The following is a 26,822-nucleotide window of genomic DNA, read 5'->3' on the forward strand; positions in this document are numbered from 1 at the left end:
GAAAGAATGATGTGGGACTACATCATCGAGGTGGTCACTGCCAGCAGTGTCGCCCCCATCACCTGGCTGCAGTACCCAAAGAAGCTGCATGACCTCAGACCACTGGTCAAGGTCAGTGATGCATCTTCAAAAACCGTCTCCAACCAACTAAATTACTAACCTCACACACTTCTCAATGCATGACTCCGCCCCACCTCCCCCCATCACTCACCTACCAACAATCTGTACCAATCACAAGGCACATCTCCCATTCCTAGCCTCACCTTACTCTCTTGGAGGAGACGGTGCAGCCATTCTTGGCAAGGGCATAGCTGAGTCTTTGGCCAGCGGTGGGACAGAAAGGATACAAGATGTTGGTATCCTCATATGTTAACCTCCTTCTCACATGCACCTCTTGCTTTCCCACTTTCCCCTCACCACAACTCCACCCTTGTGCCTTCCTCATTTCACACACCCAAGAAATGCAGCATGCCCAGCCAGTGGTTGACCAGTAAGAGGGAGAGGAGAGTGAAGAAGAAGAAACACCGTCACTGAATTTCGCACTCCCAGCCACCAGCTCAAGTGCCCCTGCCGAAAGTCAGCAGTCTTCCACCAGCCATGCTGCAGCCACTGAGGTAGCACTGCATGACATCAGTAGGATAGGCAAAGGCACACACAAGACAGGCACTAAGAGAATGCATAAAGATTTCTTGATGTCATTTTGGATGGATAGATGTATAACGTTGGATTGGAAAGTTTGCTTTGTGCTGGCTTTTATTTCAGCACTGTGGCCAAGAGGACGCTGTGATGGTCAGTAACAGAGGGAAGGGAAGGTGTGGGATAAATGTTGAAAGGGGAATCGGGCTTGTGTTCACTGGTACTGCAAGTGGATGATTCCATCCCAGATATCCCGACCAGAAAGGGCTGTCTGAGTTGTATCCTTCCTTCTGCTTCCTCCTCTTCTGTTTCTTCTTCTTCTGCATCTTCCTTTTCTGTTTCTTCCTCTTCTGCGTCTTCCTTTTCCCTCTGCGAGCGGATGCTGTAAATCTGAAATTACAGCATAAAATGTTGGAAATACTCAGCAGGTCAGGCAGCATCTCGACCTGAGACGTGAACTCTGTTTCTCTCTCCACTGATGTTGCCTGACCTGCTGAGTATTTGCAGCATTTTCTGTCTTCTCAGAGGCCTTCATTTACCATCCGAGGCCTTGAAAGCATCCAGAAGCACTCCCTACACACTTAAAAAACTTTTAACATGTATTGCAGCAAGCCACTACTTCAATAAAAATCAAAAAAATCCGGTCCAAAAGCTTAAATGCAAACTTACCTGAAAGATGTGTGTGTCTCTTTAAGAGGTGCTGAAAGCGCCTCTGAGAGTCTTCTGAATGCTGATGTAAGCCCCCAAAGTGCAGACCAAGTGATATACAAGGTCGATGTCACCGGCTTGTTGCAAGAAAGACAGACCCAATAATTGAAGTCAAAACGGTTTATTCAGGCCTGGGGAGAACTTCTTGCGTCCCTACGCAAGACCAAAACTCCAACGAGCCTCTCAAAGTCCACACAGTTATACAAAAATTAAGGCCCTGCCCTAGGGGCCGGGGTAAGCTTATCAGCATATACAGAGTTATAGCTAAATTGCAATTATAAAACCGTGACATTTCTTCTTCCTGCCGCCCCCAAATCCCACATTCCAGTTATCAATTGGTCCCATCACGTCCTGTGACTATGGGCCTCATTTTAATTGCTTTACAACCATCTAATTGCCCATAGCCAGGTGGTGTTGCTCGTTACATGTTTCCTTAAGATAACAGTCCTCATTAAGGCATGCAAAGCACAGATTTTGGCCTCGTCTCGGGTTACTCCTGCAAAGCAAGCACATCCTAATTAGTCCCACTATACTTTGAGGAATGCAACCCTGTTGTAATTTATAACAAACGACTTCTTCCTGTGTTATCTTGTATATATGCTGCCTCGCCTAGCTGACCAGACATCCTCTCTAATCTTTCCACGAGTTGCTCTGCAGTTTAATCTCTCAGCAGTTGAAGTCACCTAATCATGTTTTTAAAACTTAGCTGGGTAAATGCAATATACAGACCTCTATATCGTTTAACTCAGAGTATGAATTAACTCATTACCTCCACCTTGTACACTGGTGTTGCAATTGAATCCTGGTTGTCTTGCCCTGTTATGTCCAATTTTAATATCTTACTTCAATGCTCTATTTTCATGGCAAGCTTGTGACCCAGCGCTGACCTCAGCACTAAGGTTCAAGTTCGCCGAGGTGACATTAAGTCCGCGTTGCATGCCAACTGACATCACCTCTCCCTAATTGAAATTTGCAGGGCCGTTGCTCTTACTAGCAGCGCTGCAGGGCCTCGGAGAATGGTGGACGGCCCTCTTTTCACTATGTTTTGCCAGTAATGGGTGGCGTAAAGCCCCCCAAATTTTAGCCCAAGGTTTTTACACCTGGGATTTGCTTTAACTTTATTTGAATGATGGTAGTTTTGGGTTAGTTTCTGCATTTTTTCCTAATTCCCCTTCTTTGTCTGCTTGGTTTGATGCATCTCCAGCCAAAAAGGTGGGCACATGTTGTACCGCCCATGCCTCTATCAAAGGCCACTGCAGCCAGCGGCCAAGAACTGCTCAGATCTTACTTTCCTTCTGATTTTCCTTCATGCTTGCTAGGAAATGCCAGTCTTCACCAGGCACCTTACCACTTATCTTGGTTCAGATTGGGAACTGAATGGAATATAGTAAGTCTCCATCCATCTCCAGTCTCTGACAACGAGTGGTAATGCCAGACACATACGGGAGATTGAGATCTTTCACTCTCCTGCCTAAAGATCACAGGTCCTTTCTCATTAAAGAGTCAGAGAAAACAAGAGACATCTGTGGTTCAGTTGATAGCACACTCGGCTCTGAGTCAGAAGGTTGTGGGTTCAAGACACATAAAGCTAGGTTGACACTCCAGTGCAGTGCTGAGGGAGTGCTGCACTGTTGGAGGTGCTGTCTTTTGGATGAGACGTTAAACCGAGACCCCGTCTGCTCTCTCAGGTGGACGTAAAAGATCCAATGACACTATTTTGAAGAAGAGCAGGGGAGTTATCCCTGTTGTTCTGGCCAATACTTATCCCTCAATCAACATAACAAAAACAGATTATCTGGTCATTATCACATTGCTGTTTGTGGGAGCTTGCTGTGTGCAAATTGGCTGTTGCAATTACAACACTTCAAAAGTACTGCTTTGAGATGTCCGGTGGTCGTGAAAGGTGCTATATAAATGCAAGTCTTTCTTTCTATCTATAGTGATGATGAAAGGCCCTACAGTTTAAATAGAAGAGGCAGAGAGAAAGGTGACAAGGCAGAGATGCTGAGGGAGAGTCCCAGAGTGTGAGGTCACGTGGTTGAAAGAGCGGCCACCAACAACAACAACTTTTAATATAGTAAAATGCCCCAAGGCACAGGAGCAAATTATTAGGAGAAACTTGACATTGAGCCACTTAAGTAGAAATTAGGACAGGTGACCAAAAACTTGGTCAAAGAGGTAGGTTTTAAGGAGCATCTTAAAGGAGGAGAGGCAAGAGAAGCACAGAGGTTTAGGGAGGGAATTTCAGTGCTTATGGCTTAGGTAACTGAAGGCATGGTCGCCAATAGTCGAACGAAGAAAATTGGGGATGCACAAGAAGCCAGAATCAGAGGAGTGCAGAGATCTTGCAGCATTGTAGGGGTGGAGGAGGTTATAGAGATAACGAGGAGCAAGGCCATGGAGGGAATTGAATTTTAAAATCGCGTTGTTGCCGGACCGGGAGCCAATGTAGGTCAGCGAGCACAGGGGTGATGTGTGAACAGGACTTGGTGCGAGTTAGGATATGGGCAGCAGAGTTTTGGATGAGCTCAAGTTTAAGGAGGATGCAAGGTGGGAGACTGGCCAGGAGAGCATTGGATTAGTCGCATCTAGAGGTAACAAAGGCATGGATGAGGGTTTCAGCAGCAGATGAGCTGAGGCAGGGAGGGAGATGATGATGTTACAGTGGTGGAAGTAGGTCTTGGTGATGAAGAGGATATGGGATTGGAAGCTGAACTCAGGGTCAAATAGGATGCCAACGCTGCAAACAGACTGGTCCAGCCTCAGACAGTGGCCAGGAAAAAGGTAAATGAGGAGGAGCAGGCTGGTGTTGGAGGAGCAGAGGGTGTATGCAGAGGCATGCTGTGAGGAAAAGTATGAAGGCAGGGAGAGGTGAGGCCATAAAGGGATTTGGTGAGGATGACCATCTTAAAGTCGGTGGGGTAGATTTTGATTTTTGGTTCGGGGAGGAGCAGGATGGGGAACTAGGAGCTATGAATGCTCGGGAGGGGAAAAGTGAGAACAAAGACAGCGGGACAGATTACCTCAATATTGGGTACCATGAGTTCGTCACATTAGATGCCCAAGATGAGTATTGGAGAGGGAGGTCAGAGTAGGCAGTTTGTGGTAAAAAGAGTTTGCAGTTGTTTTTCCTTTGCAGGATTATCTTGGTATAGTAGGCAGATTTTACCAATGGGAAAGAGAGCGACATTACAACTTGAGGTGGTTAAGGCGTATCTGGCGGTGTTCATCCAGTCGAGTCTTGTGTCATCTGCATCCAAACATGTGGCCTATGTATCTGAGGGCATGGTTGGTGGCTGTTGTACAAGGTGGAGAGGTTGGGGACTGGGACTTTCAAGAAATCAATAATGTCAATGTTGCAGCCAAAACAGTTAAGGAGCAGATTGAGACAGATGTTAACTTGAAACTTGAAAGAAGGGGTACTTGAAGTTTTGAGCTGGTACCTGTGAGGTTTCTGGGGTAGCTTTTTCCAACACCAAAAAAGGTGTGAAGGGATTATTACCAGTAGGGAAAAGAAGCAAGTGGTTGGAGAGAACCATGGAAGATAGAGACCTCGGAGGCGTGCGATGAATGAGCAATTCGTGCCCCAACCTGTACAAAGTTTCCTAACTAGCAATGGCCTCCCTTCCCGCCAAGTTCAGCACCCTCCCCCCGGGAGACGTGGCCAGGCTCTCAGCACGTGCCGTGCCTCACTTCCGGTGTCTCACAATGCACGTGACCACCTCCCTCCCCGCGGATCCCGGGAGACCCTGTCTGACCCGTCACTGGGCGCGGCGGGGCACGTCATGGCCCGCTCTCGCGAGATTTGCCGCGACTGCCCAGGGTGGCCGGCGGAGGCTGCGCGGTGGGTGGGGGGCGGGGCAAGGGGAGACTGACTGATCGTTGTTGAAGGAACAACTTCTCGCAGCCGCTGCCCGCACTCGACGGCCGCAGCCTGCCCGCCCCTTCCGCGCTCCCGGGCACCGCTCCGCCATGGCAGCTCCTGCACCCATCAAAGGGATTTTAAAAAACAGTAAACCGGCGCGATCTCCGCAGACCTCGGCGCTGGATCTGTCTGTCGAGGAAGAGGAGGAGTACAAGTAAGTTAGTGCGTGCTGGGCCTGGCCGAGTGAGCCGTGTTCGGTGCCAGTACTCCCTCCGCACTCACTATATACTTAACGAGCCCAGGCTTTCGGCGATTCCACTGCCACCGCAGCCCAAACACCACCCACCCCAAACCGGGGGATAGAGTTACTGACGAGGGCCGGTTTGTCAATAACTCTTTGCCGCCCCCTCCCCCCGGGCCGCTTTATACAGGATAGGGTTACTGATCAACCGGCCGTTTGGGCTCTTGTGTTTTAGTCGGCCGGCGATCGATTCGAGCAGACCCTAGCAGTTACTGCCCACTGTCTTCCTGCCCATCCCGCTTTCTCAGCTTTGACCTTGCCCCACGGTCTTTTTCCCAGCTCTGGCGTTTTCCATCACTTTCTAAACCGTACAGTGCACATTCCGACTCGTCATATTCTTCTCTACTCAGCACTCCCTGTTATTGCTACACAGGCTGCTGCTTCTTGTCACTTTGTCACGTAGCCAGTTTTGCACAACATTCCACAGAAGCACCCATTTAAGATTTTGTAGGTAAACCTGAAGTAAATTTAAGAGTATATCACCACTGCAAAAAATGAAACTCTTGCAAACCTTTTTTGTATCATCGCTATTCACTTCTGGTATGTTTTTGTCACGCAACTATATGACACTATGGCCATCGTTTTCTGGCACCTAACTGCAAATTACTTTTGATTGACTTGTATCGTAATATCACACTAAATCTTTGTGTGGATTTCAAGTACAGTGTCAGTCGTGGCTAGCACTCTTGCCTCTTGAGTCAGAAGGTCATGGGTTCAAGCCCTACTCCAGAGACTTGAGCAGAGGTTGGCACTTCAGTGCAGTACTGAGGAAGGGCTGCACTTGTGGCAGTGCCATCTTTTGGATGACATATTAAACTGAGGCCCCATCTCTTCTGTCGGGTGGATGTAAAAGGTCCCATGATACTATTCAAAGAAGAGCAGGGGCGTCCTGGTCAACCCTTATCCCTCAACCAACATTCTGGTCATTTATCTCATTGCTGTTTGTTGGACTTTACTGTGTGTACATTGGCGGCTGAATACTACAGTGACTGCCCTTTTATCTATATATAAAAAGTAAGTTATTGGTTGTGAAATGCTTTGGAATGTCCTGAGATCATGAAAGGTAAATAGTAGTTTGTTATTTCTTATCTTTCAATGGCATAGTCACAGCTGTCAGAACAAAAGACCCCAAATTGAAAATCAATAATGTAAAAACAACTATAAAAAATTAAGAATCCTGATTACTTCCCCCTCCCACTCTTAAGATAGTAATTGAGGTGTTCAGGTGACTGCTGTAAACTGCTTGAGGCTTAAAAGTTGGATTATGGCAGTTGTTTTGGGTGATGTAGAGGAGTCATCAGTGCTTTACTGCAGGTTCCCACTTTATCAGGCAAGTGGAGCTTTTCAAAGTTCCTCTTACAGTGGCTGATTGCAGCTTTGGTTTCACAGAATGTGAGCCTGTCGTTCAGTGGTCTGACACCACTTGTCACAAACTGTCAGATAAAGGGATGTTAGATTGCTGGTTTGCATGTCTGTATATGTAATTTATTGTCCTATGGCTTGATATGAAATGAAGTTTAACATCTCAATAGTTTGGATGACCTATCTATTGCAGAGACCTGTTTGTTTTCAAATTGAACAGCTATCTCTATCTCTTGCCATTGATGTTTTAATTTGAAGTTGGTCCCAGGACTCAATTTTCTGTGACTTGTGTGAAGAAGTACTTGTAGGTTTTTTTCCAATTTCTTTATGACCCCTTAATGGCAAAATAACATCATAGCTTCAGCTGATTTTAACTACACAAGTACTTATTTAAAATCAATTTTACATTTGAAAATATGTAGTGTGTGTTTTTGAGGGTGAATAGGCTTTTGGGAAAGACACACTTCTGTCAATAGCAACATAAGAGTATTTAAAAAGTAGCTGAATAACGGAATGTGACATGGAAAGGTGTCTTTGCCCGTGGCTAATTTTTCCTGCCTAAGATTTGAGGTGTATACTGGTGGCCTGGCGGATTTTAATCACACACTTGAACATGCATGTTTTGCAGTAAAAAGTCACAAAAATGGGATGAAATGAACATTCTTGCCACTTATCATCCAGAAGGAAAGGACTATGGGCTAATGAAAATCGATGAGCCCAGTACACCATACAACAGGTAAATAAACAAATTATTTATCTTAGTGTCTAATGAACTTACAACATGTCCCCATGCTTACCCAAGTGACTCAAAAGGTTAGAAAATATTGTAATTTAAAACTTGTATTTTTATTTCCTTGTGCGATGAGGTGCTGGATTACTGAGTATTGCAATTTGTTGAGATTTGTTTATATTTTTGAAGATCAGGCAGGCTAGACAAATGCCTTAAAGGTCCAACACAGCCAAAATGTTTTATACACTTAAAAATAGAACACAATGTGAATTTAACCAGGAACCGTTGTATTACATCGGTTTTATTTTTGGCATTAGGCAGCTTTGCTGATAATTGATTCAAATTTAAAGTAAGAACTTCAATGTTGTAGAATTATGAAAGGTAAGGACAGAACCTCACTGGAGAAGACAAAAGCTCTGATACAGCTCTGGTCCAACTGTATTTAAAGTGTAAGGATGGTGGTACATATTAGTAGGTAGTCATTCAATTGTTGTTGGGACATTACAGCCCAGTCTAATCTTTCCTCACTTGACTTTCACATAAGTACATACAGACTTCCAGCAGCGGGTCACTGGCTGATTCTGTTTACTTTTCCTTACCCAAGGATGCTTAGATAGTTGCACTCCTGCCTGTGTGCTGGGCTGAGATCAGCTAGTTGAACACAAGTCAATGTGATTCATTTACTCACCAAATAAACTCACTGAGCCATTGGATGAGCCTGGTTCTCATTCATTTCAACTGGAAAAGAAAGTACTGACACAAACCATAGTGCTGCCACATCCTTTTTTGCACTCAATATATTTTGTTTATATATGACGTGTTACTTTTCTGTAAATGCCATCATGGTCTTCAAAAGAAACAGAAAAGGCAGCTTTTATTTTTTTTAAATCACTATTATAATGGGAATCTCATTGAGTCTTGGAAATGAGCTTGATGCTCTCCATATAATAAAGTGTAATTTCTGTACTTGGACATAAACAAAATATGGTGTTTTAAAAGATCGTGTTCTGATTGTCTGATTCCTCCTGCCACATTTGATGGAGGACAGCTCACCTGATGGAGAGCATCATATGAGGGACAATTTCCCCATCAACATATTTATGACAAGAGTTATTGCTAATGTGGGAGCGTGAAATAATTTTCAAAACCTTCAGTGGGTGAAAGAAACATTTGAATGATAAACAGGTATTGTCATCGTACCTTTGATGACCTCTGTAGCCACACGTCCTTAGCACAATATAAGTGGAAGTACTAAATCTTTAAGTTTTCTTTGTTCTCGCATCTATAATACAGTTCTCTTGTATTGCTAACAAGCAGTAAGGTTGCACAGTGTTACATAGAAACATAGAAGATAGGAGCAGGAGTAGGCCATTCGGCCCCTCGAGCCTGCTCCGCCATTCAATGAGATCATGGCTGATCATCCAAATTCAGTACCCTGTCCCTGCCTTCTCCCCATATCCCTTTAGCCTTAAGAAATATATCCAACTCCTTCTTGAATATATTTACTGAACTGGCCTTCACCGCCCTCTGTGGCAGAGAATTCCACAGGTTCACCACTCTCTGGGTGAAGAAATTCCTCCTCATCTCAGTCCTAAATGGCCTACCCCTTATCTTTAGACTGTGTCCCCTGGTTCTGGACTCCTCTGCCATCGGGAACATCCTTCCTGCATCTAGTCTGTCTAGTCCTGTTAGAATTTTATAAGTTTCAATGAAATCCCCTCTCATTCTTCTAAACTCCAGCGAGTATAAGCCCAATCAACCCAATCTCTCCTCATACGTCATTCCTGCCAGGTATCAGTCTGGTGAATCTTCGCTGCACTCCCTCCATGGCAAGAACATCCTTCCTCAGATAAGGCGATCAAAACTGCACACAATACTCAAGGTGTGGTCTCACCAAGGCCCTGTACAACTGCAGCAAGACATCCTTGTTCCTGTACTCATACAACATACCATTTGCCTTCTTAACTGCCTGCTGCACCTGCATGCTTACCTTCAGCGACTGGTGCACAAGGACACCCAGGTCTCGTTGCACTTCCCCTTCTCCCAACCTATTGCCGTTCAGATAATCTGCCTTCCGGTTTTTGCCACCAAAGTGGATAACCTCGCATCGTGTTCTGTGCATAATGCTTCAAAGTATATTGTTTTGCATATGGAGCAGAAGAGTATTGCACAATTAGAGTAAAATATTTCCACAATCTTTGAATAAGAATTATGGAACTACAGGTCGCCCAACAGCTGAATTTCGCAGGAGGTGTTAGCGTCACCGCGCACAGGGCTTGGGGCTTTGCCCAGGGACGCTAACGGGAGGCACAAAGCAACCCGATTTTTTCCCCCCTTTACTTTTACATCTGGGCAGATAGCAATTTCTGACAGTGGTTTAAAAGAATTGTGAAAACCTAAAAGATGTTTTGATGCACGCAAGTTTATTTTGTCAAGTATTAAATTACAGTGATCAAAATAAGTGAGGAGAGTCTTGAGTATTTTTGCTACAGTTTTCTTTTAATTTTCCCATTAGCACCTCTTCATATTTAAAAATCAAAGTTACAAAGAATTATGATTCAACCCCTGTATATAAATAGCCTATTCATATTGTACTGGAGGAATATCAAATAGACACAGTGTCCCTTTAAGAAGTTGTCCTGCCCTTTGCTAGGCGTGCCACACCCTTGGATATACTTAAAATCTTTGATCTTGCTGATGTAGCTCTTAATGCTTTTTCTCGTGGTAGCAACATAGAAGGGAAAAATCATGTCCAAAGGATACTTGTGGAAGTACATGAAGGGGATAATTGATGTAATCACAGAACCCATAAATTCATTAATAGAATGTTTATTTGGCACCTGCATTTGGGTCCCCAATTAAATTGCATTTGTGTACTGCATTCATTAAAGTGGATTTGTGCTGTGTAAGTACTAAGTGAATCCTAAGTTGTATGGTGGTCAAAGCTCTGTCCAATGGAGGTGGGATGCTGTACGTTCTCGCCACTGATGAAGGCTTTTGTGTTCATGGTTTACCTCCATTAGCACAGGATTAGAAAAGATACCTGGGAACTGATGTATAGTACTTTGAATTTGAATAGGCTACAGAAAAGATGTGCATTGTAATGGAATGAAATGGAATGCAAAAATGTTTTTAATATTACAAGTTTTAAGTGGTTAGGTCCAGTCATTGGGAACAAAATATAATGTTTAATTTTTAATGATTCCTTTGTTGCACAGGATGGTAGGAGATGATGATGATGATGATGACGCTGCAATGAGTGACTCTGAATCAAACATAAATATTACTGCAGAAATACTAGCGCAAAAGTGAGTACATATCTGCTCAAACTTTGAACTTCCTTGCAGTTATATTGGTGACATATTTATATTTTTATGATATTGAAAATGGCTCTCTTTGGTTTCAGTGAAGTTTGTTGTCCTCCTGTGGTTTTGTATATTTCAGATTCAAGATGTGAACTAGCCAAAAGAGGAAGGGAACAGGTTGAGGGGGGGGGGGGGGGAATGGGGGGGGGGGAATGGTGGGGGTGAAAGAGATTTATGAGTAAGGTATTGCACAGGAATTCTTCAGTAAGTATCCCTCTGGAGTTTTATACCTTGTATATGTAACAGTAACTCCAATGATTTAAAACTAATGGGCTGGGATTGATGTAATAACAATTTTTCACATTTTGATATTACATTACTTTATGGCAAGTTTGTATTGTGCAGAACTAGATCAGATCAAAGTGGTACTGTGTCTGCTTTTGGTGCTCTCGCATTGACCTTGTTTCCATTTCAGGCTGTATTCCAGAGCACTGGTGGCAACACAAAGAATTGCAGCTGTTTAAAAGATGTGATGGTGACTTTTAATTTTTGGTTCCTGGGCTTTTCTATGATTTTGGGAGATTTGAGCAACTGGGGAGGAGGTCCATGGAAAAATTATATGAAGAACATCCGGTGCAAATATTACAATAAAAACAGAAAATGCTTAAAGGCAGGTTAATGTTTTTGGGTGTAGACTCATTGTCATAACTGGTTTATCTCCGATTTACAGTTTATTTCTTAATGCACAATCTGCAATGCTGGCCTGTTCCAAGTGGGTTGAACGTTTACCCTACCTGTGGCATCCTACTTTCAGCACTGATGACGCTGTGCAGAGAAAAAAACATCTCGAGGCCTCATTTATATTACTTCGGTGTTGCTGAAGTTGGAGTTCCCACCAGCAAGAGGGCTGTAATATAAATGCAGCATTACACTTGTCCAGACTAACTGCTCTTGCCCAGTATTTAGCCTGGATGTTAAACTCTACTGGTCCTCCTGAACATTTATTGGCGTTACTACATGTTGCTTTCTCGTGTAAGCTAGCATCTAATGCAAACTTGTTCCTATTTATAATGCTCTCTAGATCATTACTGGTGTTGGGGTGTACAGGACTGTGTGATACCGCAATATAGATGATAACTAGGTTGCTGCTACTCTTTGTTGCCCCATTTGACAGTATTGGGAAAAGACAAAGAACCAGCAGGGGTCATCACCAGCACCCCATCTGCCAATGCTGTCCCTCCTGCAGACTTAACCCACTATTGCTGAAGATGGGTTGACTGGGCAATGATCAGGGTATGGGTCTTCCCTGAAATGTACTACTGTGTAAACTGTTGTTGCAAATCCAGGTGTTAAATTGTTCAAGGAATTTCCAAGTTATATCCTACATCCAAGATAGTATTTGATGGCCTAGGATGCAAAAGGATCAGAAAAGACAAACAGTAGCCACATGGAAAGGTACAGAGCTGGGTTTTAGCCAGAGGTTGCATATACTTGGGAAGTGTTTATTAGACAAAGGCATAACACCAGTGATAATTGACACACTATTGGCTTCCAGAAAAATATCTACCAATCAGGCTTATAACCTAAAGTGGGAAAAGTTTTTATACAGTGGAGTGTTGGTTCTCTCTGCTATTGTATACAATTTATTCTCAAGTACAGGAAACTTTGTTATATCCGGCACCGACGGGACCGAGCTGTTGCCGATCTATCAAAACTGCTGGACATACAAAGTTAATGTTGAAGCATACGGAGATTTTCATCTCCGTATCTGACAACAAACACTGTTGCTTAGCAACAGCTTCAAACAGTCGGCCCGTACCTTGGAAGCGTCTCTGTAGCTTAGCAACAGCTTCAGAGAGACTTTCCAAAGCCTGACTGTTGGGGGAAAAAAAAGCCACGAGAGGAAAAAAAAGCCACGAGAAGAAAAACAACCTAACAGAACGGCTCCTGATTTCTGCCGGTAGATCGAGGTTTCCGGACATACAACCTCCGGATAAACCAAAGTCTCCTGTATATGCAACCTATGGTTAAAACCCAGCTCTGTAGCTTTCCATGTGGCTACTGTGTGTCTTTTCTGATCCCTTTGCATCAGGTTTGTGAGAATATCCTCTAATCTCTAGGTTTATGAAGATGGACTGGAAACTGAATCCAGATAGACCACCTCTTGTGCCAAAATTATCTTAACTTGACCTGATAAATTGATGTACGTTTCTTTTGAGTCTTGTAGAACTTGTGATTTGAAATGTTTGTTGTGGAAGAATATGCTTTTGGGTGGTTCTGGTTTTCACCCTTAGGGTTATTGGAATCTAGGCACTGCTCATGGATCAGCCTTGCTTGATATGGCATGCTGACTTGTTGTATTTTGAACACACCTGCCAAGTTTTGTGTTCCACTTCCATTTCCACCTGGATGTTGTTATCTTCTGCTTTTATCAACCTCTTTAAATGTGTGTAGATGCCCATAAGGCTCATGTATACTAAATTCACAGTGTCAAATACCTTTTGTCAGTCCCTTTATGCAATTCCAAGGTTCCATGATGAACCTATCTCCAAACCACAGGTTGTCGAATGGCATGTGAATATGTTCTTCACTCATTCTTCTTGCTTCATTGCAGGAAATCCTTATTCTGCTCTACAGCTACTCTTAATAGTTATGCAATAAGCAGGTGTCCATTGATATCTTATGCAAAGCAATTAGCGTACTCCAGATGCTACTGTTTGGATTTAGCAGCTGTAGATGATGCCTTATTTGGCAGCTGTAGTCTCTTCCCTGCAAGAGCCTCCCTCCTTATCCCAAGGTGCTTATTGATCGGATCTTGTAGGGACTTCATTTAATAACATCACTTTGTACTTGAGTTAAAATGAATTGACACAACGGGCAGAGCATGTCCTTTTTATACTGTTCAGAAGTAGGTTGATCACACGAACATGCATCAGACCAGACATTTCTTGGGGTGCATTCACAGTCGCACTGTAGCACAGGTGTGAAAAAGTTTGGCTTTGCACTGACCCTGCAATTACAGTGTAAATAGTGCCTCAATTCAGTATTGATGTCCGACCTGTCATCGGAAGGAAGCTGCGTGAGACTCTCTGGAGATTGAAGTCCCAGCCTGTTTCACGTTGGAGTCAAATTGCACCTTGGCAGAAAGTTTATACTCCAAGTTTAGCGTCGGTGTGAAGATTCCACTTCACAACGACACTAAACTTGTGTTACAGAAAAATAGTTCTCTCAAACAGAAGAGAAAAGGCACCTGTGCAAAATTGCTTGGATGTTTACCTAAACCTTAATGCGCATTTTGGTAGTCATAAAGCATATGAACAGTTATGCTTCCAGAGCAATGAATGTGAAATTACAGGATGTCTCCAAACTTTTTTTTACTCTTTTAGGCTGACAGCAGCTGAGGGAATTAATCCTAAAATCTTTCAGCCAAAGGAGGAAAGTAGTGAAGAAGAGGAAGAGGAAGAATTAACTCCAGAAGAACAAGGCAAGCCAATTATATTTACAGTATTTAGAGCATATGTTAAACTTCTGAAAATTGTTCATTTTTGAATGCCTGTTCGTTATTGTACTTTTAAGACTACTTCCAGTTTTATAGTTACATAATTGAACCCCATTTATGGTACTGAAACTTCACATATTTTTCATACTTGCAATAAAGGGGGGGGGGGACAAATATTTTGTAGCACAGTTGTACATTAATTGTGTTTAATTATGGTGGAACATATTTCCCAGTATCCTCTTAGAATTGTTTCTTTAAAGGTTCATTGAAAGTGAAGGTGGTTTTCCTTGTTCTTGGTTTGTAAATGTTTTGAAATTGCACCAGTGAGTGTTTAAGAAATTGAGTGTTAATGGAGTATATTTAGTTTACATTTTATGCTCGTCTTTTGTAAACTGGCCTCAATTCTGACAAAATTGGATGAATTTGTTTTAAATGGAAGGCTATCTTTAAAGTGCATTAGTATGTTGAACTTATTTTATTATTCATGATGCTACTATTGCACTAGCACTATAGTATTGATCTCAGGCCTTTAGACCCTGGTCTGGACATTCTTAAATCACCCCATCTGAGGGAGTAGAACTGGAAGAATGGTGGGTCATCAAAGATAGCAAAAAAAGAAAGTTTAAAATTTCCAGTGTGGCAGATACTGGATGTGGCCTGATGATGTCCATGTATTATACAAAGCTATAGGTCTTGCCAGGAAGTACCCTATCAGACTCCACTATTACACCCTAAACCATGTACAGTGATCCCCAGTAGGACAGCGGATATAGTGGGTTATAAGATTTCAATAATGCAACATTGATCAGGAAAAGTCACTACGTTATACATATCAGACACCGGCTCATTGGGATTAAAATTAAGAGATGATTCTCTTATAGTGCAGTAGATCAAAATAGCCAAGGCTTCTTTTGATGGAACAAACCAATGGCTTGCAATTTATGGATGGTAAATGAAACCTTGTTTGTGGTAATTGTTTTGTCTTTGTTAACCGTAACCTAAATGATCTTGGCTCTTGTAGCGTAGATCACTCTCACGGATGAGTCGCAATTCCCCAGATCTTTCAGTCGCTATCTTTTCTGTGAGGTCTAGTAAGTTCAAAAGGAGAAGAGCACAACAGATCTCATTTAAAATATGAAACCTGTATTATGCAAATAAATAAGCAAATAATCTAAGTGTACATCTAAATAGTAATATATTTAAAGTAGAATGTCTTTTATCTAACTCATTGACAAAATTAAAATATTGTTACTCTTAAGATTTAAACTAATCCTTTTATACCTGACTTTTAAATGCACATATTTCTCCTCTCTTTAACCACTTTCAAACTGTTGGTTCTCTCAAACTCCTGTGGTTCAATTTCTGAGATTTTTAGACTTATTTTTCCTCATAAGATTTTCCATTACTATCTATTGACAAGAATTGTTCCTTTTTTGTCACAGAAAGGAGTTACCAGGAGTTAATGGTTTTTGAGTAACTAGCCAACTAAATTGAACAAGGAACAGTCAGTCAAATATAAACTGAACCAATCATGAAGTCTGTATAAAATTGAAAATCATGTGTTGGATTCCTTTCAAGCCTGTTACCTGGCAGACTCTTAACGTTGTAACATTGCATCTGGATAGAATTAAAAAGGAAAATAAACCTTGCATTTGTACAACTTTTTTCACGACCTCCGAATGTCTTAAAGTGCTTTACAGCCAATTAAGTACTTTTGGTGTGTCGTCACTGTTGTAATGTAGGGAAATGCAACAACCAATTTGTCCCACAAACAGCAATGAGATAAATAATCAGATAATCTTTTGCTTGTGTTGGTTGAGGGATCAATATTGACCATGGCATCAGGAAGAACTCCCCTGCTCTTTGAACAGTGCCATGGGATCTTTTATGTCCACTTGAGAGGGCAGTTGGGGCCTCTGTTTAATGTCTCATCTAAAAGACATGATGACACTTCAATGCAGTACTGAAGGAGTACAAGTCTCTGGACTGAGACTTAAACCCACATTCTTTTGACTTAGAGAAGAGTGCTATCACTGAGCCAGGGCTGAGGATGGTACAAGACTCCGTCATTAGCTCGCAGTTGAACTCTCTAAGCACAATGAGTTTTAAAGAAACAGCCACTTAACCAAATACTAGACAAAAATTTATCTGGACCACACTCCCACCATAATTCCAGCTGAAGTCTGGTGGATGGAGTCGCAAAATAGGCCGCGACTCATAGGTCTGGGTCCCTGCCTTCTCCAGTAGTTTTTGGGCAGGGGCTGTGACTCTCAGCGAATGTGGGGTATAAGCCTGCGTTGTGGCCTGAACCCCCAAAGGTGTGTAATTATTTTTTTAAATGTTAGGTTACAAAGAACCAATAAGACACGAGCAGCTATTTTCAGGGCAGGGAGGGAGCAGCCTTCTCTGGCAGGCAGATAGCCGAGATGCATCCCCAGTGGTGTGGACACCTGTTGCCATTATTTAGATCAAGTAACCTCCCCCCGATCCTGCACACATTGGTACAGTCAGTGCCAGAGGTCACTGGTGAGTAGATCCCAGGAACTGCATCAGGATCAAAGGTTGGCAGGTTTTTGAGCACTTTTTGTCATGGTGACAGAAACTCAATTATATGCTTAATCATCTCTCAAAAACTCAAGCTAATATTTTTATATCTTCAAAGCATGGATCAATATCATGTAACTCATTCCAAACCCATCTTGAGTGAAAGAGCACTCTTGGAGAAGGGCAGAAGAGAGCATATAGATCAATCAAAATGGATCAATCTCATTTGTGGGGATTTGATTCCAGTGCTGGATTTAGCAGTCAAGGTTCACTCCATCCACTAATGGTACTGTTACTTTTGCTAAATATTGTACTACAGGAAACTTTGTGCTATCCGGAGGTGAGCTATCCGGCAATCTGGAGCCACCGGCAAAAATCAGCAGCCGTTTTTTATTCTTTTTGTTTGTTTTTTTTTTGCTTTGTTTGAACAGCCAAGCTGTGCAAGGTCTGTAGCTATAGCAACAGCTTCAGCTACAGAGCTTGCAGGCCACACCCGAGTGTTTAGAAGCTACAGTGTTGGGATCTACTCAACAGTGTTTGTTGTCAAATACGGAGATAAGAATCTCCATATCTCTCAACATTAACTCTGGAGAGTACGGCAGCTTTGAGGCAACGGCAGCAGCTCGGTCCCGTGGGTGCCGGATAGCACAAAGTTTCCTGTAGTAAAGGTTTAAGTGCATGGATGGGAAGTCCAATCACAGCAGAAATTTTGAATTCCTGACTCACGTTTACTCAAAGAAGGCTGTTGCGGCACTGGAATATGTATCTAGGGTTTTTATATTTGGATTGAGCGCAGCAGCAGATGAAGCTTTAATTTGGGATTTATGTTTGGAAGTTTATAATTTTGTCAGGAAAATATAATAGCTCACCTGTGCCTCAGTCATAGTACTTTTAATGTGTTAAGAATATGATGGAACTCTCTTGCATGTTAATAGGTCATTTGTTACGTTTTTTAGGATTAAAGAAAAAAATTCTTAAATAAGTATTTATCTAAATTTGATTACAATTGACAAGACTGTTTTCAGATGTTGTCAGAACTGCAGACAAATTAGTTTAACAATTATCATTTAGTCTACATGTAACGTGACTGTTCTTCCCAATAGCGCATCTTAAGTAAAATTTCCATAATATTTTTGATAAACTGGTTTCTTATACATGTGCAAAGAAATTTGAGATAACTAAGTTGGCAGGGGGGGTGGGCACCACAATGTAGCATTAGAAAGGTGAAACAAAGGGCACAAAGGATTGGGAGAGACAGATAGCACTATAGTAAGAATTAGGTGGAGTCAGACTAAGAGGGAACACAGGATGGTCTAAGGTAGATTGACTGTGTATGTATGTGAACCCACGAAGCATAGTAAACAAGGTTGGTGAGCTGCAGGCACAAGTAGCCACATGGGAATATGATGTCGTGGCAATAACAAAGACCTGGCTCAAAAAAGTGCAGGATTGGGTATTAAATATTCCTGGATATAAGGTGTTCAGGAAAGATGGGAGGTGGTGTGGCAGTATTGGTTAAGGAGAATGTTACAGTGGTGGAGAGAGAGGCTGTCCTGGAGGGGTCAAGGACAGAATCTATATGGTTAGAGTTAAAAATAATAGAGGTGCCATTACACTACTAGGTGTATTCTATAGGCCACCAACTAGTGGGAAAAATATGGAAGAGCAAATTTGCAGAGAAATTAGAGAGATGCAAGAACTATAGAGTAGTGATAATGGGTGACTTCAACTATCCTAATATAGACTGGGATCGTAATAGTGTTAAGGGCAGAGAGGGGGAAGAATATCTGAAGTGTGTGTGTTCAGGAGAACTTTCTTGATTTATGTTTCCAGCCCAACGAGGAAGGAGGCATTGCTGGATCTGGTTCTAGGGAATGAGGTGGGTCAAGTGGAGCAAGTGTCAGTAGGCGAACATTTAGGGAACAGTGATCATAGTATAAGGTTTAGATTAGCTATGGAAAAGGACAAAGAGCAATCTAGAATAAAAATACTTAATTGGAGGAAAGCCAATTTCAGTAGGATTAGAACGGATTTGGCTCTGGTAAATTGGAATCAACGATTGGCAGGCAAAACTGTAGTGGAACAAATCAAATCAAATCAACTTTTATTGTCATTGTTAGTGCACAAGTGCAGTACAATGAAATGTAGGCTTGCGGCTCCCCAGAGTGTACATTTTAGATTAAGACATTTAAACATTCAACATACATTTGGCTTGTAGTATATTAACATAACATAACCATAATAAAGTGCATTGGCAGATGTGCAGGCTTTAGAGTTTGTTTGTGGAGTTCAGTAGGATGACAGCCCTGGGAAAGAAGCTGTTCCTAAATCTGGTCGTACGGGTGCGAATGCATCTGTAGCGTCTCCCAGATGGCAGGAGGGCGAACAGACTGTGGCTGGGGTGGGTAGGGTCTTTGATGATGGACCGTGACCTCCGTAAACAGCGTTTCTGCTATATGTGCTCTATGGTCGGTAGCCGGGTGCCGGTAATGCGTTGGGCAGTTTTGACTACCCGCTGCAGGGCTTTCCGGTCATAGTAGCTACAGCTGCCATACCATACTGTGATACAGTTTGTCAGGATGCTCTCTATTGTGCAGCGGTAAAAGTTAGAGAGGATCAGGGGTGACAGGTTACATCCCTTCAGCCTCCTTAGGAAATATAGGCGCTGCTGGGCCGCCTTCACCAGAGAGGAGGTATTGAGGGACCAGAAGAGGTCTTCCGTGACGTGAACTCTGAGGAACTTAAAGCTGTCCACCCTTTCCACCACAGCCCCATTGATGTGGATGGGGGTGTGACTTCCGCCTTTAGACTTCCTGAAGTCCACAATGATTTCTTTGGTTTTCTTGATGTTAAGGGCCAGGTTGTTATCGGCGCACCACTTCACGAGATGCTGGACCTCCTCCCTGTAAGCTGACTCATCGTTGTTGGTGATCTGGCCTACTACCGTGGTATCATCCGCCAACTTGATGGTGTTGGAACCATGAATAGCCACACAGTCGTGGGTGAAGAGGGAGTAGAGGAGGGGGCTCAGCACACATCCTTGTGGGGCCCCCGTGTTCAGGGTCGGGGGGGGGGGGGGAGGTGTGGTTACCTAATTTGACAGACTGGGGTCTGTTTGTTAGGAAGTCCAGGGTCCAGTTGCAGAGGGAAGTGTTCAGGCCAAGAGTTTGGAGTTTGGTGGCCAGCTTGTTGGGGACGATAGTGTTGAATGCTGAGCTGTAGTCTATGAACAGCATTCTGATGTAGGTCTCCTTACCATCTAAGTGATTCAGTGCCGAGTGTAGAGCCGTTGTGATTGCATCCTCCGTTGATCTGTTTGCACGATAGGCAAACTGGTGTTGGTCAAGAGAGGCGGGAACACTGGCTTTGATGTGAGCCAGGACCAGTCTCTTGAAACACTTCATTATGATGGGTGTGAGTGTGACAGGTCGATAGTCGTTCAGGCACGTCACAGCCGTTTGTTTTGGCACAGGAATAATGGTAGCGGTCTTGAAGCATGTCGGGACTACTGCCTGGGCCAATGACAGATTGAAGATGGCGGTGAAGACATCAGCCAGCAGCACATTCCTTGAGTACCCGTCCAGGGATGCTATCCGGTCCAGCAGCCTTTCGTGTGTTCACTCTGCGTAGAACACCCCTTACGTCGGAGGTCGACAGAGTGAGCACCTGGTCTTCCGGGGGTGGCAAGGCTTTGGTAGCCGGCTCCCTGTTGTCCCTGCCGAAGCGAGCGTAGAAGTTGTTAAGTTCCTCCGGAAGGGAGGCATCGCTAACTGGGGGGCTGGTGTTTTTGCCCTTTTGGTCAGTGATCGACTGGATGCCTTGCCACATGCGCGGGGGTCCGAGTTGTTGTGGAAATGATCCTCTATCCGCAGTGTCTGTTTCCTTTTGGCGGTCCTGATACCCTTTTTTAGGTTGGTCCTAGCTGTACTGTAAGCCGCCGCGTCGCCAGATTTAAATGCTGCGTCGCGTGCTTTCAACAGTGAGCGGACCTCTCCATTCATCCAGGGTTTCTGGTTGGGGTATGTCCTGATATTTTTATGGGTCGTGACAACCTCGACGCAGCTGTTAATGTAGAATAGCACTGTGGATGCGTATTCCTCGATGTCATTATGGGCAAACATGCCCCAATCAGTGCATTCGAAGCAATCTTGAAGTTCCGATACTGCACCCTCTGGCCATACTTTCACTGCTCTCACTGATGTTCTCCCTCTTTTGATGAGTGGTTTGTATGCCGGGGCTAGAAACAGGGAGAGGTGGTCAGACTTCCCAAGGTGGGGGCAGGGAATGGCCTTATAAGCGTCTACAATGCTCGTGTAGACTTGATCCAGCGTGTTCTCCCCTCTTGTGGGGCAGGAAACATTCTGGTGGAATTTCGGTAGTACAGTTTTTAGGTTTATGTGGTTGAAGTCCCCCGCAACGATAAAAGCTCCGCCTGGGTGCGCAGTTTGTTGTTCGCTGATGGCCCTGTAGAGGTCCTTCAGTGCTAGTTTGGCATTAGCGTGTAGTGGGATGTAGACCGCAGTGATGATAACAGCCGTGAATTCCCGAGGCAGGTAGAAGGGTCTGCACCTTACCATGAGGAATTCCAAATCAGCCGAGCAGGATCTATCGATTATGTCCGTGTTAGTGCACCAGGCATTGTTAGTGTAAATGCACAAACCGCCTCCCTTGCTCTTAGCGGAGTCTGCAGTTCTGTCGGCGCGGAAGACCGTGCGTCCTTCTAGTTGGATGGTGGTGTCAGGGATGCCGTTGTTCAACCAGGTCTCTCTGAAGATCATGGCGCAGCATTCCTTTGTCCTTTTCTGTGAGGAGAGATCAAGTTTGATCTCATCCATTTTGTTTTCTAGTGACCTGACGTTGGCCAGAAAAATACTTGGGAGGGAGGGTTTGTGTGGGGCCCTCTTCAGCCTGTTTTGGATACTGGCCCTCTTACCCCGCTTCTGCTTGCGTTCCCTGCGCGGTCTGCGCTGACTTCCGGCTGCCTTTAAAGAGGAAATCGTTTGGGTACAGTCGAGGTACATTCCCACGAGGGGGAAAGGTAGGGCAACTAAAGTCAGAGCTCCTTGGATGACGAACGAGATCGAGAGTAAGATGAAGCAGAAAAAGGGGGTGTATGGCAGATGTCAGGTCAAGACTATATCTGAGAATCAGGCTAAATATAGAGGCCTAGAAATTCAGTGCCCTTAGCACCGATTTTGCGGCGCTAGAGGGCCTAGCGCTGCAATTGGCGCCGGTTCCTAAATTGCCTGGGGCCCTTCCGCGGCGGTAGACCGGTAGCGCTGCGCCGGCACCGATGACGTCATCGGTGTGCGCAGCGTCCCGGTTGCCGTGGTAACCCGGCCCCAAGCCGAAATTCAGTTGCGGCCGCCTCGCCAGTGGCAGCCGCAACTAAGACTCCGGCAAACGAGTGTTGCCGGAGTCTGCGCCGGCGCTTTAAGGAGGCGCGGCGGCCGGCCGCTTTCCCGCCGGCCGCCTGCCCGCAGCTCCCTCCCCGGACTTCTCCCCCCCCCCCCCCGGAACAGATGCAAGCCCGGCACTTGTCCGAGGTGCCGGGCTCAGTTTTGAAGAGATTTGCGCGGGCCGCGGCCGGGTGCAGGCAGCTCCTCCTTAACGGAAGGAGGAGGCCTGCACTTCCCGAGCCTGCCGCACCGCAGCGGGCGCCGCAATGCGGCGCGTTGCGCCAGTTTTCAGGCGCTAAAACCCTTCAGTAGCGCCGGCAGCCGTTTGGGCGCGGCGCTACTGAATTTTTGGCGCACGCAAAGGGACTTAGCGCCGGCGCTAACTTCCGGCGCTAAGGCCCTGGCGCAGCGCAAACTCAATTTCTAGGCCAGAAAGTTCAGAGAAGTATAAAAGAAACTAAGAGGGGCAAAGAGAGGGTATGAGAATAGAATGGCAGCTAACATAAAAGGTAATCCAAAAGTCTTCTATAGGGATACAAATAGTAAACGGGTAGTAAGAGGCGGGATGGGGCAGATTAGGGACCAAAAAGGAGACCTATGCATGGAGGCAGAGGGCATGGCTGAGGTACTAAATGAGTACCTTGTCTATGGCAGCATCTTCTTCCTTGGTGAAGACTGATGCATAGTGAAGGAGGAGGTAGAGGAGATACTGGATGGGATAACAATTGATAAAGACGAGGTACTAGAAAAGGCTGGCTGTACTTAAAGTAGATAAGTTACCAGGACCGGATGGGATGCACCCTAGGACGCTGAGGGAAGTGAAGGAAGAAATCGCAGAGGTACTGGCTATAATCTTCCAATCCTCCTTAGATACAGGGGTGTACCAGAGGACTGGAGAATTGCAAATGTTACACCATTGTTCAAAAAAGGGTGTAAAGATAAACCCAGCAACTATAGGCCAGTCAGTTTAACCTCAGTAATGGGGAAGCTTTTAGAAACAATAATCAGGGACTAAATTAACAGTCACTCGGACAAGTGTGGATTAATTAAGGAAAGCCAGCACAGGTTTGTTAAAGGCAAATCATGTTTAACCAACTTGATCGAGTTTTTTGATGAGGTAACAGAAGGTTGATGAGGGCAATGCGGTTGATGTGGTGTACATGAATTTCCAAAAGGTGTTCAACAAAGTGCCACATAATAGACTTGCCAGCAAAGTTGAAGCCCATGGAATAAAAGGGACGGTGGCAGCATGGATACGAAATTGGCTAAGTTACAGGAAACGGAGAGTAGTGGTGAACGGTTGTTTTTCGGACTGGAGGAAGGTACACAGTGGTGTTCCCCAGGGATCAGTACTAGGACCACTGCTTTTCTTGTTGATATATATTAATGACTTGGATGTGGGTTTACAATGCAGAAAAATGCGAAGTGATACATTTTGGTAGAAAGAATGAGGAGAGGAAATACAAACCAAAGAGTACAATCCTAAAGAGGGTGCATGAACAGAGAGACCTCTGGGTATATGTGCACAAATCGTTGAAGGTAGCAAGGAAGGTTGAGAAAGCAGTTAAAAAAGCTTATGGGATCCTGGGCTTCATGAGTAGAGGTATAGAGTACAAAAGCGTGGAAATTATGATCAACCCGTATAAAACACTGGTTCGGCCTCAACTGGAGTATTGTGTCCAATTCTGGGCACCGCACTTTAGGAAAGATGTGAAGGCCTTAGAGAGGGTGCAGAAAAGATTTACGAGAATGATTCCAGGGATGAGAGACTTCTGTTGCGTGGAGAAGCTGGGGTTGTACTCCTTGGAGCAGAGAAGATTGAGAGGAGGTTTGATAAAGGTGTTCAAAATCATGAGTAGATAGAAACTGTTCCCATTGGCAGAGGGGTCGAGAACCAGAGGACACAGATTTAAGGTGATTGGCAAAAGAACCAAAGGCGACATAAGAAAAAACTTTTATGCAGCGAGTGGATAGGATCTGGAATGCACTGCTTGAAAGGGCGGTGGAGGCAGACTCGATCACGGCTTTCAAAAGGGAGTTGGATAAGTACCTGAATTTGCAGGGCTGCGAGGAAAGAGCGGGGGCGGGGGAGTGGGACTAGCTGAGGTGCTCTTGCAAAGAGCCAGCACGGGCTCGAATGGCCGCATTCTATGATTCTATACTCAAGTTAGATCATTTGTTTGCATCTATAGTATTGGCTTTAGACTGCAGTGCTCTGTGTATAAAATCAGAAAGAAAATTATGTCGTTATATATAATCCATATTTAATTTAAAGTACAGTACTAACATCAATTCTGTACTTTAAAATGGCATCAGCTAATTATGATGTTGTAATCACGGTTTGCTGGATGTTTTTTTTTTAAAAAGGGTGAAATAATTAGGTGCTATGGAAGGAAATTACATTCACTAAAACACTGGCTTCCCCATAGCATTTTAAGAATGTTTCCTTTCATTCAGCAGCTGATGATTATGAAGAATAGACTTTTACAGCATAATTTCTTCGTATCTGTCAACAGAATGGCATTTAATGAGCAAATGTGTTCTTGAGAGATTACCATTGTGTCTCTCGGCCTGTGGTTGCATCAAGAATGATGGCGTTTGGCATCGTTTCATTTCTCTGCTGTTTGAAAGCTAGTTTCCCTTGTAAATCAGAGCTGCTAGACTCAAAACACATTTCTTTTGAAAATTGACCAACATAAGTGAATTTGGTTGAATTTCTAAATTTTTAACTTGTGTTATCATCACTCTTTTTCTATTTTCCACATTATTTCCTCCTAAGGGAGTGGGTAAACTGCCTGTGAACATGTGCAACTCACTGACTCACCATCTTGCCTTCCTTTTCCTAATGGTTTCTTATGTACACTTCTCTAAAATTTATGACTAGATTAAACATGAACTGATGAAATAGAAAGTAATTTTAAAATTCATTTGGTCAGCATACAGAATTTTTCACATTTACGATTAACACTTACATTTATTTTCTGAAATCTACATTTGATGCTGGATTGTTAGATGACAGGAAATATCAAGGGAAGGCATATTACTCCATTAACAGGATAACTGTAACATAGTGGAATGATGTGTAGTTGCCAGGGAAATGCTGCCATAAACTGTAACCGTCACTGAAGTTTTATGGTAACTTACTGTTGGAAATGAGATTTAGCATTAAGTATTGTGTGGGAGAGATTGAAGAATTGGAGAATTATTTTAATGTTATAATACCAATAAGCTGTAACTGCATAAAATTGAACCACCACTGCCCCCCCCCCCCCCCGTAGTGTAACCAGTACTTGTTCAGAAAAGTGTCAGCTTTTAGTTATTAGTATGTATTTATTCTGTAGATGTGGAGATTATTGCTTTACCTGATGCTGTTTTGATTTTTCTCCGTTCTAAGCCAACCTTTCACGCTTGTATTGAACTCGGCCCCCTCCTGTTTCTCATCTGCATGCTGCCGCTTGGCAACATAATCCGGAAACAAGATGACAGTTTCCACATGTACACTGACGACACCCAGCTCTACCAAACCACCACCACCTCTTGACACCTCCACTGCCTCTGATTTGTCACACTGCATGTCCAACATCCAATATTGAATGAGCAGAAATTTCATCCAATTAAATATTGGGAAGACTGAAGCCATTGTCTTCGGTCCCCGCCACAAACTCCGTTCCCTAGCCACCGACTCCATCCCTCATCCTAGCCACTTTGAGGCTGAATCAGACTGTTAATGACAGTGGCATCCTATTTGACTCTGAGCTGAGCTTCTGATCCCATCTCGTCTCCATCACCAAGACTGCCTACTTCCACCTCCGTAACATAAGAACATAAGAAATAGGAGCAAGAGTAGGCCAATCGGCCCCTCGAGCCTGCTCCACCATTCAATAAGATCATGGCTGATCTGATCCTAACCTCAAATCTTCTATCACTCTGCATCCACCCGAACCCATGTGATCTCCCGGGAGAGGCGAAAAACCAGATAAAGACCCAATGGCCAATTTGGGAGAAAAAAATCTGGGAAATTCCTCTCCGACCCATCTAGGCGATCGAAATTCTTCCAGGAGATCACTCTGTCCCTATATTTTCTACAGTACTTCTGTAAAGGCGATCTCCACCCCGCCTCAGCTCATCTGCTGAAACCCTCATCGATGCCTTTGTTACCTGTAGGCTCTGTGATGAAATATGTCATTCATCAGACTCTGTATTTAACTACATATATTGTATTGCCTGCTCCTGTGTTTGTATTGCCTACTCCTGTGTTTTACCTTGTATTGTATATAGTACACCGCCCCCTTTCTCCCCATTGGGCGTGTCGGCTCCGCCCATACCTGGCCCTACTTAAGACAAGCCCAGGCTTGTCTTGCAGCAGAACAGCAGAAAGCTAGGTGAAGACACAGGCATCTTTCTTTGCTAATAAAAGCCTTGTTTTATCCAGTTAACTTTGAGCCTTGAAGTTATTGAGGCGCATCAATTTTA

The 26,822-nt window shown here is 43.9% G+C and overlaps 1 protein-coding gene across 1 annotated transcript in view; it reads left to right on the forward strand.

Moving 5' to 3' along the window:
* The first annotated feature begins 5,185 nt into the window (after positions 1-5,185).
* Positions 5,186-26,822, forward strand: part of LOC147115719 (protein phosphatase inhibitor 2-like) — a 32,790-nt gene continuing 11,153 nt past the window's right edge. The window contains exons 1-4 of the mRNA XM_085990210.1: positions 5,186-5,423; positions 7,501-7,608; positions 10,821-10,910; positions 14,294-14,391. Coding sequence (XP_085846336.1) covers positions 5,317-5,423; positions 7,501-7,608; positions 10,821-10,910; positions 14,294-14,391 — 403 coding nt within the window. The 5' untranslated portion in view covers positions 5,186-5,316. The remainder of the gene's footprint in view (positions 5,424-7,500; positions 7,609-10,820; positions 10,911-14,293; positions 14,392-26,822) is intronic.

The sequence above is a fragment of the Somniosus microcephalus genome, chromosome 6, assembly GCF_052327205.1.
Source record: "Somniosus microcephalus isolate GS21.2 chromosome 6, FLI_Smic_1.0, whole genome shotgun sequence".
Lineage (NCBI taxonomy): Eukaryota > Metazoa > Chordata > Chondrichthyes > Squaliformes > Somniosidae > Somniosus > Somniosus microcephalus.